At 38.0% G+C, this 17168-nt stretch overlaps 1 protein-coding gene across 15 annotated transcripts in view; it reads right to left on the reverse strand.

Moving 5' to 3' along the window:
* pcbp2.S (poly(rC) binding protein 2 S homeolog) overlaps window positions 1-17168 on the reverse strand; it is a 495331-nt gene that overhangs the window by 50263 nt on the left and 427900 nt on the right. For all 15 annotated transcript variants that reach the window (XM_041567631.1, XM_041567629.1, XM_041567630.1 and 12 more), the window contains 2 exons: window positions 11641-11664; window positions 11518-11550 (listed from right to left, as the gene is read on the reverse strand). In XM_041567631.1, the coding sequence (XP_041423565.1) occupies window positions 11518-11550; window positions 11641-11664 (57 nt within the window). The remainder of the gene's footprint in view (window positions 1-11517; window positions 11551-11640; window positions 11665-17168) is intronic.

A 17168-nucleotide genomic window follows, 5' to 3' on the forward strand; every position in this document is an offset into this window, starting at 1 on the left:
AGGGGACACACACCTGCCTGTAACCTACAGTATATGATTACCAACATCAATAAGTGTCTTATCTGTTTGAAACGTCTCTTCCGCAGAGGCTGTAAATTCTGTGGGGCAGGGCCTAATTTCAGTTGTGTATTGAAAGTGAGCACTTGCATACATATTCTAGACACTGTCTGCACCCCTGTTTGTATAAAAACTGTTTTCATTTATATGTGACACTAAAAAACAAATCTTCTAAAAGCTTCTCTTCCAGTACATTGCCTGGCCCAGTGATCTGGATTATGCTCCTTAAGGGTCCATAATCCAGCTCAAACGTTTTGTTAATCTTAAAGGAGAACAAACCACCCTTACACCTAAAAGTCCCATTTCTTTCTCCACTGCCCCCCCCCCTGCTTTCTACCCACATAGCTGCTAAAAAGAATACGTGTCCCATCTGGAAATACTGACCTAAATTTGCAGAATAGCACAGCAAAGCTCAGGGACGCCATGTTCGGTATCTTCCGGACCCTCTTCTTTATTTTTAGTAATTTTCGGAGCTCTCCGACTCCAACTGCACATTAGCCAATGACTGAAGTGTTGTTGCTCACGTCACAAAGATACGAAAACTTCTAAACATGGCTCCCTGAGCTCCGGTGCCCTACTCTTCAAATATAGGTCAGTGTTGCCAGATGTGGCATGTATTTTTTTAGACACTATGTGGGGAGAAAGCAGGGAGAGGGGGCCAGCGGAGAAGGGAATGTGACTTTTAGTCATGGGGGGGTTAGCTCTCTAATATATTTGTATTACATTAAATTCATTAATTTATACAGCACCACAAGTGTTTACAGTGCTTTACAAGATGTTAACTTAGGATATAGATTGTGGAATGGCCCCTTACAATGTTTTTTTTAAATATAACATTAAATATTTTTCCAGTGTTTATGATAGTTAATTTATATATATATATATATATCGTGCTGGGACTGCCATGTTAAACCTTGTACATGTCTGCAGTGTACATGTCCTTCGGTTATTGGATCTCCAGCTTGTGGGCTTATTCTACAGATAGCAGCATGTCTTAAAACATAATTGCTGTTTATTCATATGGTTGCAAATGTACAAACTGTGTACTCTTTGTTTATACATACTCCCTGTTATATACAATTTTGTATTCAACATTTTAGATTATGCATTTAGGTTCTCTATATATAACATGAACAAAACTACACAAGTGATAGTCATTGAAAAAAAAGGAATGTACGTATGTAGAACAATATAAAAATTTGGATAGAGCTAAAAAAATGCAATAGAATTCTATTAAAAAGCAGATTTGAATCAAAACACTTCAATCATTCTATTCAGTAGTTGGAACATTTTTCTATATGCCGTATGTAACTCTAAAAACAATAAATTTTCCAGATCCCTAGAGTCCTAAAGCTTTTAGTTCTTCTTTCCTGAAATGACATCTTCCTTTTACAATGAATGATTTTTGGCCCATATAAGGCAAAAATCCCATCACAGTTCAACAGATGAATAAAGCCTTAGTTCTTGTGTACTACTATAACAGTGTGAGGAACGCCAGATGGCGTAAGCTCCTGCGTATATTGTAAATTGCTTTTCTTTGTCGATCTTCCAGTATTTGACCTTTCTGTCTATCTCTGACCATCCTGTTTGACGCCTGAACTGGCCTGAGCCTGGAATATATTTTTGAGGCTGTTTAACCCTTCTGGTACCACGTTTCTGGACTTTTTTACTGCCTGTACTCAAGCTTCCTCTATGGTCCCAACTATCCTTCAGAGTCAAACAGGCCATAATACCTTACACAGCATATGTAGCATTGACAAAAACTGTTAATGCTGCATCAAAACGCTAACCAAAATGTGTTGAGTGTGAAGAATTGGTGGATTTGGGTGTAGTATGAAAACTGGTTAGGTTCTATACATAAATACATAAAGTATACAATATGATTCCTACATAAGAGTAACATTAAAATCTACTTACTATAGCATTGATTTACCAGTTAGAAACAAGGTACCCAAAACTGCTATTTTTGGATAGTCATGGACAGGGCCGAAAAGCCTGATACTGAACTATTTTTTCTGGTCTTGTCAAATGTTTGAATATCTTTTTGGCAGTGTAATCAGTAGGGAACCTCCAGTGCTCTATTTAGGGTGTGGAAGGAAAGGGGTCTGAAGCACAGGGTTCTGAAAGCAAAGTATGCTATTGTCAGGGCACAGAAAGCTGAAGAGAGTCCTTCTCAGGACTCTGAAGCAACTGCCACATAAGTGGGAATTCCCCTCAGGTACAGTGACCTGCCAGTAAATCCATCAACCTTTCCTGTGTGTATGTGTGATTGTTGATCAGGAAAGTTCCCAGGGAGGGGTGATACAGCCCAGTCTGTCCTGACTCTGGGTGAAGGCACTCCAAATTATAGTGTACCTGCTCTCCACTGTAGTGGAGACACAGGACTTCTGTAGCACCACAAAGAAGGAAATCCGTTCTAGATTTCTTGCAGTAGCAGAATATGGCTACACTTGTTATGAGTTAAAGTGACAGTCCTAAATAGGATGAGATCTTAAAAAACTATTTCAGTATCAATATCATCTTACCCCTTAGCAAAACGTTTAATCTCACCGATTGTTGTAAACAAAACACGTTTTATCATATTTATTCTCAAGCACATTCTGACATCCTCTCCAGTTTTACCAACCAAACTTATAATACAATATATACAATATTTTTGTATCTACATTGATACTTTTTTTGGAATATTTTGTATAGCTTAGCGTATACTTTAATTTGTCTTCCTACATATTAGATTCCCCAAGAAAAAGAATGTAAATTAAAATGAGGAAAATAACAGTACTGATAGAGGCAGATGAATGCACATTTGAAGTGACATGATTCTACTTTTTTCTTGTTGAAAAAATTTCATTATCAGCTACTATTACATTTTACCACAATAACATGCTTGAATACACAGTGGCCTCCCTAATTCATGTTTCAAGGTTCTAATGGTTTCCAAGCCATTACTCTTCAATTATTTATGCAAAATGTGTAATTGAAACTAAAGTGATTTTGCTTATGGCTATAATGTCTGTATTTAGTTTGTTTAGATATCTTTAAGTATTATATAATCTATTAAGTATACATACTTCTGAATCAAAGTAATCAAGAGCTAGAGTTTGTGTGAGGCTGCTATTTAGTGACTTTAGGGCTTTGTCCTGCTCTGGGCCAATTGCCACAAAATATCCATATTTGTGATGTATTCCATGAACTTCTTTACCAAGTACTAGATGTTATCCTTGAACTTAAAATGAAGCTTTTGGGTTCTCTATAACTTGTCATAATGTCATAATGTCCTTGTTTAGTAGAAGCAGCTATAATCATCTGCTATTATGTGGACGCCTTTATTGTTTCCAAAAGCTTCTGCATGTTTCTGTTGAAACACCTCACTAGTTATTGACGGCACCAGTCAGTGATTTATTTTCTTAAAATGCCTTTATTGGGACATGGGCTCTGACCCCAAACACTTGTCAACATTTCAGACCATTCTCTGTCTTTTCTCAAGCCACTCAGACAGCTCTGTTGAAACACCTCACTAGCAGACTTTATTCCAAATGGTTGCCGATTTGAATTTGAAGTTGTCAGGCAAAATTCTGCCTGACAAAGGGGCCTTGGTGTTTAGAAAACTTGCAATGTATTCTTATTGTTAGCCAATATATGTATCACTTTTACAATCCTTTTTTTTTTATAGATTTTTTATTTGTTATTCTTCCTAAAATAGGTCAAGTATTTTTATCGTCATTTCCAAAGTTGTACAGCCTCTAAGAACCAATTGTGTCCTCCTTTTAAATCTCCCATTAAGCTAAAAAATTTTTCTTCACAATGCAATGTATTATCAACTTTATTTGTCTTAAGTCATTTTAGCAGTTACATAAATCCTGAATCTCCACAACACCATCTGTAATCTGTGCTTGAATTGGGATCAAAAAAGTGGAGGGATGGTATGTGCGGAAAAATATGGCATAATATAAGCCACACATATCATTATCATAAGCCTCACCCACCAATACTTTCTAGTTTGGACACTTTAAGTCAAAACCATTTCACTTTTTCCATGTTTATTAACAACACAACTTAATCCAACAGCAATCAAAAGGTCACATTAACACTAACCTGGAAAACATTTCATGAACAATGGGTTCATTTTTACATATATGTTGTGACATGCTGTGACATGTTGATTGATGCTGGACTGTGTTGGATTTACTAGTGCAGCAACACCAGTGCCATTTGCAACTCAAATACTGAACCATTATGCTAGTAGTCACTGTAGAAAATTAATATTGAGCATTAACACCAGAACTGCTATTAACCGCAGTTAATACAGGATTTCATTAACCCCAGAAATGCCAATAGTCACCTTAGAAAATGGATAATCAGTATAAATCTCAGACATGCCAGAAAACACTGCTGTAAATTGATAGAGGAATTTACCCTAGACATGCTAGAAATCTGCCAGTGATATGGGTAATAGCATCATATCACATTATGAAAAAATAGCAGTATGTCCTGCCTCAAGAACACTGTAAACAGCAGTTGGCTGACCCAAATACAGAATATATGGTAAAAAGCACAATAATATTTTAAGAAGGAGCTGCCACTGGGATCCCAAGTTCATTATATTCTGAGAGCAGTGTATTGTTGGTCCACAAACACATGATACACAGTAAGCAGTAATAGGTAATAACTGGCACACCAAGTACATTATATACAGTTAGAAACCGAAAACAGTGACTGCAACCCTAACACAACACATTTTAAATACTCATAGAATATAAATGTCACAGTATAAGGCTGACAATAATACAGATAATTATTATATAGTAGCTGAGAAACCAGTACAATTAGCATCAGAATTTAATAATCAGCATTGTAGCATCAGCTAATATTACAGGCCAACCTAATTTTCTGCTTGATCATTTGCAAAAAACCCTAAGCTTATTTTCTCAACAGCTGCTGGGAGCCCACTGAGCATGTGAGTGTCGCAGACACTTTCCAAGATGGTGACCTCTTGTGACAAGTTTGAAGTTCTGGATCATTGCTGGTATTAAGAAGCTGAAACTTTAGGCTGGTGCAATAAGTGCAGTATATAAAATATGGCATTTTTAGCCATATTCATTTTAGGGGTTAGTTCTCCTTTAAAGAATTGACACTAAATGGATCCCCTTCCTGAAGGTCTGTCAGGACAATGCTCTCCAATCATTACAAAAGTAAGGTACAATTCCACCACTATGCCGTTTTGCACCACAAACAAGTACTGTTTGTACTAGCGGCTGGGGAGGCTTTAGCCTTTTTATTACCAACGCCTGTGAGACACTCATTATATCTGCTGCACTTATCACTTGGTAATACTTGCACAGACCCACACACATTACTCCTATTACACTCCTCATTTAGCTTTTCCTTTTTCATCTCCTTCTACATCGATACCCACACCTGTACTTATACTTATACTCACATACACACACAAGTGTGCACTTATATATACAACTTTACTTTGCCTTTATTATAGTCTCTTCACAATCACTTTTTTTTTTTAAAATGGGTGTTGGTCTGGGTAGTCTCCCCTTCAAAAGCCGCATATGCAGGTGGCGGGGGAGGATCTAGTCCACAGATTGAAACCAAGGTTTTATATTTTGATCACAGGTAAACAGGTTAGGGACCGCCTTATGGGGTTTACCTTGACGTGGTATGGCGGCTTACCAATTTTATGATCAGAACTTTGTAACAAAAAACCCTGTCTTTCTTTTTTTAGAAAAGGGATTATTGTATTGAAATATGTTTTTATATGGCCTCAGGAGTGCACCCACAACCCTCCTCTTGTACCAACATACTACTAACCTTACATTTTTGTCCCCAGCTCTTCTTTCCATTTTATTTTCTTATACATCTCTGTCTTGCTCTCTTCTAATTATTTTTTTTCTTCCAGAATTTTTTCTAATCTTTTATTTTATTTAGCTTTTCATACTGCTCTACCTCTTCCTGCTCTTCAGCTTACACCCCTCTTTTATTTGTATCTCCCACTTTCTCATGGGGAGAATGTGACTCCTGCCTCTTAAACCTTTTTGCACAGCTCTCCCACTTTTTGTGCCCTGCACTGGCCTCTACATATTTGTTCTGTGCACTGCAAATTAATGATTACTGCAAACCTTGCCCTAAACTTGCCCCTTCTAGCATAAACCCTTTCACAATATAGCCAGCAATAATAGGATCATCTCCTGCTAAATTTAACCCCTGTAACAGTTACCTTTAAACAGCAGTATAGCCATCAACAATACTATTGTCTTCTGTTTCTACCAATTAATGTGAAACGACAGCTAACAAGCATAGAACAAATAAGATCTGTCTTGTGCCCTTAAAGGAGAACTAAACACTAAAGTTAAAAAAAACCCTACCCTACAAAGGCCCCTAATGCTTTACTTACCCCTTGGTACAGATTCAGGCATCAGAGTTCACGGGCACCATCTTCAGCTGCTTAGGTAACCTTCTGAATGAGACCAGCGCTTTGGCAACTTTCTTGAGTTTTGACACATGCGCAGTTGTCTTGAATCAGAAAATTGCTCTAACTGTGCATGCGCCACCACACCAGTCTCATTCCAAAGATTTCCGAAGAGAAGAAGATGGTGCCCGTGAACGCCGATGCCTGAATCTGCACCGAAGGATAAAGAAAACGTTAGAGGCATTTGCCCGGGTAACACTGGGTGGAGGAGAGAGGGGGGTCTATGTAGGGTAGGTGGGTAGGGGGTTTTTAACATTAGAGTTGAATTCTCCTTTAAACCCCTGTTAACTTTGAACAGCAGACAGCATGCATAGTCAGCAACAGATTACAATCCCTCTCGTGGCCTTAACTGAAACAGCAGCATCAGGAAGGAACACACATTTATCCAGTACAGAGCATGAGTGCCTGCTGTTTGAAGTTAACTGGTACGAGCGAGGTTGATGGTTGAACAATTTCTTTTAAAAACAAAGATATGATTGGCAGCCATATGGTACTTTCTCTAGTTGATATCTGGTTGTAGTTATGACTGTGCATACTGTGGAAAGACAAAGCCTGCCATCTGTCAGAGAGAAACTTTACATTGAGTGGTTGTAAAGGCTTGTCAAGTTTACTAGTTTTCGATTGTTCCATCTCAGTTCAGTGCAGTTTCCAAGCGATGGCCCATCTATTCTCCTCTTTTTACTTGACATACTTTACCTTATCAGCAGCTTAAAGGCCATCATGAGTTTAGTGCATGACTATGTGCTCCTTCACCATCATGAGTTCAGTGCAATAATATGTGCTCCTGTCACTACTGCATACATAAATAGAATACTAAAATAGTTACATAGTTAAATCGGATTGAAAAAAGATCCATCAAGTTCAACCCCGCCAAATGAAACCCAGCATCCATACATACACACAATGATCCCTCTATACACTCACATAAACTATATATACACATATCTATACTAACTATAGATTTTAGTATTACAATAGCCTTGAATATTATGCATATCCAAGAAATTATCCAAGCCACTCTTAAAAGCATTAACAGAATCAGCAATAAGAACATCCGGCAGGCATTTCACAACCTTACTGCCCTCACTGTGAAAAATCACCGACATTGCTTCAAATGAAAGTTCATTTCCTCTTATCTAAAGGGGTGGCCTCTGGTGTGGTCATCCTCTTTATGGGTAAAAAGATTCCCTGCTATTTGTCTTGTCCTCTAATGTACTTGTAAAGTGTAATCATATCCCCTCTCAAGCATCTTTTTTTCCAGAGAAAACAACCCCAACCTTCATAGTCTACCCTCATAATTTAAGTCTTCCATCCCTCTAAACTGTTGTAGTTGCACATATCTGCACTGTCTCCAGATAATTTATGTCCCTCTTAAGGACTGGAGCCCAAAACTGCACTGCATACTCCAGGTGAGACCTTACCAGGGACCTATAAAGAGGCAAAATTATGTTTTCATCCCTTAATGTTATGCCCTTTTTTATGCAAGACAGTACTTTATTTGCTTCAGTGGCCACAGAATGACACTGCCCAGAATTAGACAACTTGCTATCTAAAAAAAACCCTTAGGATGCTATTCAGTTAAGGAAACTTACAACACACAATAAAGCCATTTAGTTTATAACTTGCATTAACTGTATATTAAGTTTGCTGCCCAGTTTTCCCGTTTAGTGAAATCACTCTGCAAAGTGGCAGCATCCTGCATGGAACCTATTGTTCTGCACAATTTTGTATCATAAGCAAGAAAAGAAACAGTAGTTGTCAATGCCCACCTCCAAGTCATTTACAAACAAGTTGAAAAGCAAAGGACCAAGTACAGAGCCCTGTGGCACTTTTTGTAATCTTGGAATCTTTTAGCCAGTTCTCTATCCAAGTACAAATATTATGTTTCAGGCTAACATTACTTAATTTAACCAGTAACCTTCTGTGTGGCACTGTATCAAAAGCTTTAGCAAAGTCTAAGTAGATCACATCCACTGCCATCTGAGAATCCAGGTCCCTTCTTACCTTCTCATACAAATAAATTAAATTAAGCTGGCAAGATCTATTACTCATAAAACCATGCTGAGACAAACTCATAGTTTTATTATTTGCAATGAAGTAAAGTATCGTATCCCTTAGTTCCTCTTTGAAAAGGGATATTTCCAAGCTTTCCTGACACTTATTTCAATCTAACCGGCCTATAGTTCTGAGAACGAAATCCCTTTTCGAATAGCAGCACCATATTAGCAATTTGCCAGTCTCTCGACACTATACCAGACCTCCATGAATCCTAAAAAATTAAGTAAAGAAGTTTGGCAAACACAGAGCTAAACTTGCTATGTACCCTGGGATGAATACCATTTGGTCCCGGACCCTTGTTTATCTTAACATAATCTAGTCTATTTTGAATTTTCTCATGTGTGAACCATGCATCATTAGTTGTATTACTAGAATTGGGACTATTGAGAAGGAAACCTTCATTAACTGGTTCCTCATTTGTGTAGACTGACAGATGAAAAATAACAGTTCAAAATCTCTGTGTAAGAATACATGCTTGTGTAGTGGTGCAGTGGGGATTCCCGCTGCTTCCTCCTTTTTTATGCACCGTTCAATAATGAGGCATGCTGGTGCCACTTCCAGGTTTGACACGAGCACTGTGTCTGACGTCATCACACTTGCCATGAAATTTGGAAATTTAAAGGGGCAATTGTTCCTTGCACAATATAGGTCTATTTTTAATAGTTCCTGGGTGTGATTTAACGTCTGTCTTGTCTGTTCTTGACCTAGCCTGTTCCTGACCAATCCTAGTTTGCTGCCTGTCCTGACCTCTGCCCATTTTTTGCCCATTCTCTTGAATCCTGTTTCTGTACTGTGATACTGTTGGTTTTGACCCGGCCTGTGACCTCGACTATGTTCTTGACTTCTGATTTTCTGCTGCTCTGTATGATTGTTATCAACTCGGTCTGTCCCTCAACCATGCTCCTTGTTTTCCATTCCTCTAGTTCATGTTTGGTTCACTTGCCTGCCCCGAACTCTCTCCTTGGTCCTCTTACTATAAGACGTGGTGGCATTCGAGTAGCGGAGGGCTCCTTCCGAAACAAAAGGTTGTTATAGGTAAAAGCGTCAGCTGAGGCTGGTACCTTTAGGTTTGTTCTGGGTTTGGAATATCTTATGTAACACTCTGCTTTTTTTCTGTTCTTATCAACCAGCTGACACGCCTCCGATATTAAGGGTCCTACCCCTTCCTGCTTCATTTTTTTACTATTTACATATTTAAAAAATAAATTTGAATTGGATCTGGATTTTGGATACCCTTTCCTATATCGATTTTAGCTTGCATGCTTTTTTTGCATCATTCATTGGCCTCTGTGTACCTGATAAATGTTTTGGCTGTCCCAGCTAACTTGAAAGCCTTAAAAGCACATCTTTTCTTACCCACCTCAACACCAACATTTCTATTGAACCACAAAGGTTTTGTTTTGCAACAATGTTCCTTGCTTACAAGGGGAATATACTGACATATATATTTATTAAGGTTGCATCTTTTTTAGCCACAAAGGCCCGGTCCTAGGACGGCAAATTGTTAGGGGCGCATTCCGCCCAGCCACTTGCTGAGGAGCACTGGGGACAGCAGGCTCCTCTGTGCTCTGGTGCACCTGTGCTTGCAAGCGGTGCGGGATGCGGGTGCTAGGACCACCTGGCCCGGTGATAAGACCATGTGGCCTAGGGATGCCCGGCGCTGAAATCCGGCCTTGAGCATTGCCTCTGCGACATAATCCCGAAGGAGAAGAGGTTGGTATTATTAGTTATTACGAGATCCAAAAGAAAATTATTTCTAGTAGTGCCAACACTGGTTATTTCTTTAGTACATGCTATACATGTAAACACACTCTTCCACCCTTTTTAATCCCTATATCAAAATCCCGTCAAAAAAAGGGTGTAACCATTTAAATTCACAGCCCAGTCACATGTTTCATCCCACCAGGTCTCAGTGATACCAATTATATCATAATTTTTAGAGCATGCAATTAACTCTAGCTCTCCCATTTTACTTGACAAACTCAGTGCATTTGCCAACATACAGAGGATGTAACTACTTTTCCTTTTGAAATTTACATTACTTAATGGAGAATCTTAAATTAGTATTAGCCTGTTTTCCTTGTAACAGAGGGACCTCCTTAAGCTAGCTATAGATGTAAAGATTTTTTTTTAACATACCTCTGTTTATTAGTTTTCATTCAAACGATACATGTATCAACATTGAATAAAGTAAGCAAAATATCAGTATAGTATGATAAACAATACGTTTTATCAGTGTACACCTCTGATCTATTGAGACAATGTTGATAATAAAATTTGATGTAAAGATTTTTAAGAGATCCGATCGTCATCGTAAGACCACGATTAACTCGAAATGATCGTACGATCGTACGAATTGTCCATCAACTAAAATGACCGTTTGCCAGGAAAACAAAGGGTAGCTGCCTGCTTGTCCCTGCCAACATAGATAGATTGCCCACGGACGAATAAAGATTTTTTAACTTGGCTGATCAATTTTCTGACAGATGTCGGCTGAAAAATCATAAGATCGTTCGAATCCCACTAACCGCACAATAATTTTGAAGGATTGGTCGGACTTCGCTAAAATTGGTCGTTCGGCAAGAAAAATCTTTGTGTCTACACCTTGCGTCTATACATTTAGCTGCTAAACTGTAAGACTGCAATTTGTTTCTAAAAAAAATTATTTATTTTTGTTAAAACTTTCTTTTTAAGCCTTGTCTTAAATACACATTGATCTGTTCTGGTCTGTGAACAATGCAATAAATTATGCAAACTAGCAATTTATTATAAGACATTGTTCAAAGGTGAGAGTTGATAATAATATGCATAGTCACTAAGTGGTGCTCTTGTTCTTTAAATAACAGACTAGGAGAGACAAAAGGAAGCTTTCAGTTTAATCAAGAATATATTTAAAAACACACTCAAATACAAATTCTTACCTCTTCTCTCATCTTCTTAACAGTCTCACCTTTCTGTTATGGAAACAAAAGGAACGTTTGTGAATGGAGAAGATTTGCACTGTGTTGAGGGGGGAACAGAAAGAAATGATAGATTTTACTGACCTTTCCAATGATGCTTCCCACCTCCTGAAACAAAAGAAATGTAGAGGGTGAATGTGTATTAAAGATAAAAATACTAGCTGTTGTTTATTATTCCTCCTCCCTGGTGCCTACTAAGGAGGGGCACTATGTCTGTGCTGTTACCAGCATAGACATAAGTACTGCTTTTTTTTTTTTAGTTCATTCACATAATTAACATTTCCAGCATTGAAGGAACAGCTGGGTGACAAAATGAATTTCAATCACCTAGTTGAAAGTGTGCACTAGAAAGTTTTTGTCTGTAATTGTATTTATAAAGGAAACATCATTCACAACAAAAAGTGATTTTTATTTGATTTTCTTTAATGATACCATTAACAAAAGGTCACAGAGAATTCAAAAAACCTTAAAATTTCAACAATTTTTTCTACATCATTAACTATGAAAATGACGCTACTTGTTTAACTGTAAGAGATTATTGTAATTTTAGGATACTTTAGAATACTCACTCAGTAGCAGTACTATTCCCATGGATACATAAAAATTAAAAGGCCAAAAATCAAGCTGCATGACTTGGAGGAGGGGGTTATTTATTAAACCTCTATTTTTTCTAGTCAAGTTTTTTTAGTGACTAAAACAAAAAAATTTTGAGGGGAAAAAACCATAACCTTTTTTGAGATTTATTATGCCCTGAAACTACTAAAAGCCTGAATCCGAATATAATCCATCTAAAACTAGTCAAATTCATGTAAAAGTCAATGGCAACTGTCTCTTTAACCATTTGAAGATGTATTTGGACGGGAGTTAGGTTGATTTTGTAGAATGAGTTTTAGTAAATAACCCCCTTGATGTTAGCAGACTTCTGAATGTCAAACAAATGAGGTTATAAAGGTCTTTCTGACCTAGGAGATTTTAAGATTAATAATGCATTACTTTCATTCCAAAAGCTACCACTTGAAAGTAACCTGCCCCAACAGAGACAAATCAGAGCATAGGTTAGGTGGGCCAGAATACTTAAGGACATAAATTATTAAAAATATATAGATGAGAATATTATTTAAAAATGCTACACTGTATTATAAATAAATATAGCATACAACTGTATTATAGGCAGAAAACCAAATCTTTAGGTAAATCATATTGGGCCACCTGTGGGCATTCACCTGTGTACACTGTTTGGGACTCCAGTCTATTAGTCGATTTTATGCAGCTTACTAGATGGGAACTTGCACTGACCTCAGCATTGCTGATATTACCCATTTGTCTATCTACCTAACTCACTCTGCTCATGAACTCTGAGCATATTATCATCTAAAAAAAATCCACTAAGAAGAGCAGCTCTCACTCATCTACATTTTTTTACATAACTTTTCCCTTAAAATATGCTGCCGTGTTATGTGAGGAAAACCCTCCATTAGTAAACAATACCATATTTAGTAAAGGTATGGGATCTGTTATCCAGAAAATCATTATCCAGAAAGTTCCAAATTAAGAAAAGGCCTCCTATTTCATTTTATTTAAATAATATTTTTTTAAAAAAATTAACTTCTTTCTCTCTGAAGGGCAAAACATTCTTTCCTAACTCCAAGATGGCAATTGGACCAGTCCCTGTATCAACTTGTACTATGTGCTATCTTTCATAACCCTGTATTCCCTCATTTCCTAAAAAGCCATTGAACCCCTTCTTAAAGCTAGCTAATGTATCAGCCAGTATAACTGATTCAGGGAGAGAATTTCACATCTTCACTTTCTCCTTTCTTCTAATTAATGGGAATGGATGCCCTTGTGTCAGCTGGAAGGACCTACTGGTAAATAAAGCATTAGAGAGATTATTATATGATCACCTTAAATATTTAAACACAGTTTTCATATACCCCTTAAGCCCTTCTTCTCCAGCGTGAACAATCCAAACTTGGTCAGTCTTTCCTCATAGCTGAGATTTTCTATAAATTTTACCAGATTAGTTTCCCATCTCTGGACCCTCTCTAATTCAATAATGTCCCATATTCTAGATGGGACCTTACCAGCACTCTGTACAGTGGAAAAATAACCCCCTCCTCCTGTAAATCTATGCCCCTTTTAATACAGCTCAAGACCTTGTTTGCCCTTGCAGCTGCTTGCTACAGCCAAGTTTTTTTTATCTACAAGGACTCCAACATCATTTTCCATTATGAATGTGCCTAATGCAGTCCCATTAAGGGTTTTGTTTTACATTAGGAGGTCTATAGCATACTCCTACAATTAATTTGCTGGACTGATTTACAATCAGTGAAAAACTCCACCCATAAGTCTTCATCTACCTCATTTTCAACATCAATTCCTCTTTTATATTAGCTTTTAAATCCTGCCTAATAAAGAGACATATGCCTCCTCCTTTTATATTGCCACTGTCCCTCTGAAACAAAGTATAGCTGCTGATATTAGCTAGTCATGTGACTCATTGAGCCATTTTTTGGCAACACCATTCACATCATATTTCCCCTCCAACGCCAGCACCTCCAGCTCTCTCAATACCAGTCAGACTCCTTACAAATGAAAGCATAAATGTAATGTAATGTGGCATTTTACATATAAATTTGGTCATCATTGTCCTTAACAGTACCCCCAACCAAATCCCCTTCCCCATTTTCCCTTACTATGCCCACTACCTCATCTAAACAGTTTTCCATGGAATCCTTTACTACAGCCTCCCCCTCCCCCACACACAGCTAGTAGTAAAATCTCCTCCAACCCTCTAGCTATCTTCTCCCCCAAAGCAGCTGCACCATCATCATTGAGGTGCAGCCCATTCCTGGCAAAGAACCTGTAGCCAATTGAGAAACCAGTCCAGTTCTCCAAAAGCCCTCCTCCCTACACCAACCTCTCATTCACACATTGGCTCAGGTAATCTCTGAGAAAATTACCTTGGAGGTCCTTGCCCTCAAGTTTTGATATAGTTTTTTTAAATCATTCTTGAGGATTTCCTACTCTTAACTTTGTCATTGGTACCTATGCGCACCAAGACTGTCGGGACTTCCCAGCCCCCCCCAATAATCTGTCTACTCTTTTCACCACATTCCAAACATTAGCACCAGGCAAGCAGAAAACCGTTCATCATGAAGGGTCCTTGCAACAGATTACTCTATCCACCATTCTGTTAACAGAATCCCCTATAACTAAAACTTGTCGTTCCTTCCTCATAATCCTCCAACCACCCTTATTAAGGACACTGCCCCCCAAGGTGCTCTGAGAGTCAACCTGCTCCATACATACATACCAGTTCAGAGATGTCCTCCCTTAGCATCATCACCCAAAATGGTAAATCTGCTTTAGATTACCCTTCCTTGCTGCTCTAACACTACGTACATGCGACAAGACACACACTGCATGATGCCGTCAAACCCATTTTAGTTTTAAATGCCTTTCAGTTTTTAACGTCTGCTAATGTGCTAAACACTTAATTGACCTGTAACAATCGCTGTGAAGTCAGAAGAATTGAGGTATCAAACCAAGGTGTTTGTCTACAGAGTAAATATTATGCTATGGCTGGACCTTTTGTTTATTTTCCAATTGTAGAGTCTTTTTACCAGGATCCACAGAGGGAATACATCAAGCCTGTCTAATTTAATTTCTGGTCTTCATTAAAACCCAATTTACTCTATTCTTCATTTATTCCTGACATATTGCTTCACATGAAAGCCCCTATGTTCCAAGACATACACATCTTTAAATCCTTCATACGACTGGCTAGTAAATGTATATTGAGTAAATAAGTATAAACAAATATTTTGCATATAAAAATAAAACACAGCATCAGCATATATTGTTTGTTTTTTTATAATATAATAAATTGCACTAGCATAAAGGATTTTTAAAAGCCCTATGATAAAATGGTAAAGGAATAACTGGTGCTGCATTTAGAATCCTATAAAATTATAAACAGTAGGGACACATTTATGAAGAATTAGAGATAAAAATTGTACATTATTTGCACATACAGGGCTTGCAATATATGGTCCCTATCAAATTCACATTTAGACTTCCTGTATATTTTTTGTTTTTGGCGTGTGGGTGAAATTCTCACACAGACATATGAAGAACATACAAATATTTTGCAGAGACTAGAGTTGAACTTGGGACCTCAGTGGTGGCTCAGAGCTACCCATGATACTGCCAATCAAAATTAGGGATAATAATAATAGAATAAGATCTATGTATCAGAAAGCTTTTCTCCAGCCATTACTTGGGTTTGATATCTCAAAAAGTTTCTGACTGCACAGCGAGTGTTGCATGTGATCTAAGAGTTGCATGTAAATTAAGTGTTTAGCAGGCATTAAAAACTTAAAGATCTTTTTGAGAAATTGTACTTTGGAGACTATCCAGTATCCAGTGTAAATATGAGTTCCAGTGGGTTTGCCGGTATCACTCAGTGTGCGTATCTTGTAGCATGTACGTGTTGTTGGAGTAGCAGTTCCAGGCAGCATTTACATGTGAGAGATGCAGGTGGTTTTTTATATTGGAATCTGAATTGCAGACTCTAGGGGGAAACTTGCAGCATTGAGGGTGGTGGCAAACGTGGGAGGAAAGGAGGCTCACAGAGCTCACTGACATGGGCCTGTGTAGTGGGAGGTGGAGAAGGTGCAGTGGAGGCATATGAGGCAGATAGGTTTGTTTCAGTTAGGAGGGGAGGTGGGAGACAGAAAGGTAGGGGGCTGGTCCACAGCTAGTCCAAAGACAACAGATTTGCCATTTTGGGTGAAGATGCTTGGGAGGACAGCTCTGAATCAGCATTTATGGAACAGGCTGACTCTCAAAGCACCCTGGGAAGCAGTGGCTCTAATACTGGTGGTGGGGGGAGTGCAAGGAATGAAAGGCAGGTTTTAGTTATAGGGTATTCAGAGCATAGATGTTTTCTGCTTAAAAAATATGAATGGTTGTCATTTAAAATGATATTAAATAATTTCTGTACTCAATGTATTCCCTACAGAAGTAAAGAAGTTAATAGGAAAGACAAGAAACTCATTTACAAACTAAAAGTCTGTGGGGACAGACGCTGCATTTAATGAATATAAATACTATTATAATTCAGAAAGAAAATAAGGAGTGTGTTGCAACAGAAGTTGCCAACCCCAAACATGTTTTTAAATATATTAATAGTAAAAAGTTCTGGGTTGAGAGTGTGGCTCCTTTAAAAAATGGTACCAATATGGTTGCAACAGTGTTCATCATATATAATAAAGGAGTCAGAGCTCCCAGACCCACCTCATAGCTGCACTGTTGGTCCATATGGTGCAAAAAGCTTTACTCTGAATTAATGTGAACAAGGCTCCAGGGCCAGATGGAATACACCCTTGGGTACTAAGAAAGCTTAGTTCAGTTTTATACACCTCTATTTCTGATTTTCTCAGTCTCGCTTTCACCTGTTATGGTAACTATGGATAGGATGAAAAATGATGTAATTCCTTTATTTTAAAAGGGATTTACGATTGCAGCCTGACAATTATAGGCCAGTAAGTGTGACATCCATGGTGGGAAAATTATTTGAAGATTTGTTAAGGCATCACATTCAAAAT

Source organism: Xenopus laevis, chromosome 6S (assembly GCF_017654675.1).
Source record: "Xenopus laevis strain J_2021 chromosome 6S, Xenopus_laevis_v10.1, whole genome shotgun sequence".
Taxonomy (NCBI): domain Eukaryota; kingdom Metazoa; phylum Chordata; class Amphibia; order Anura; family Pipidae; genus Xenopus; species Xenopus laevis.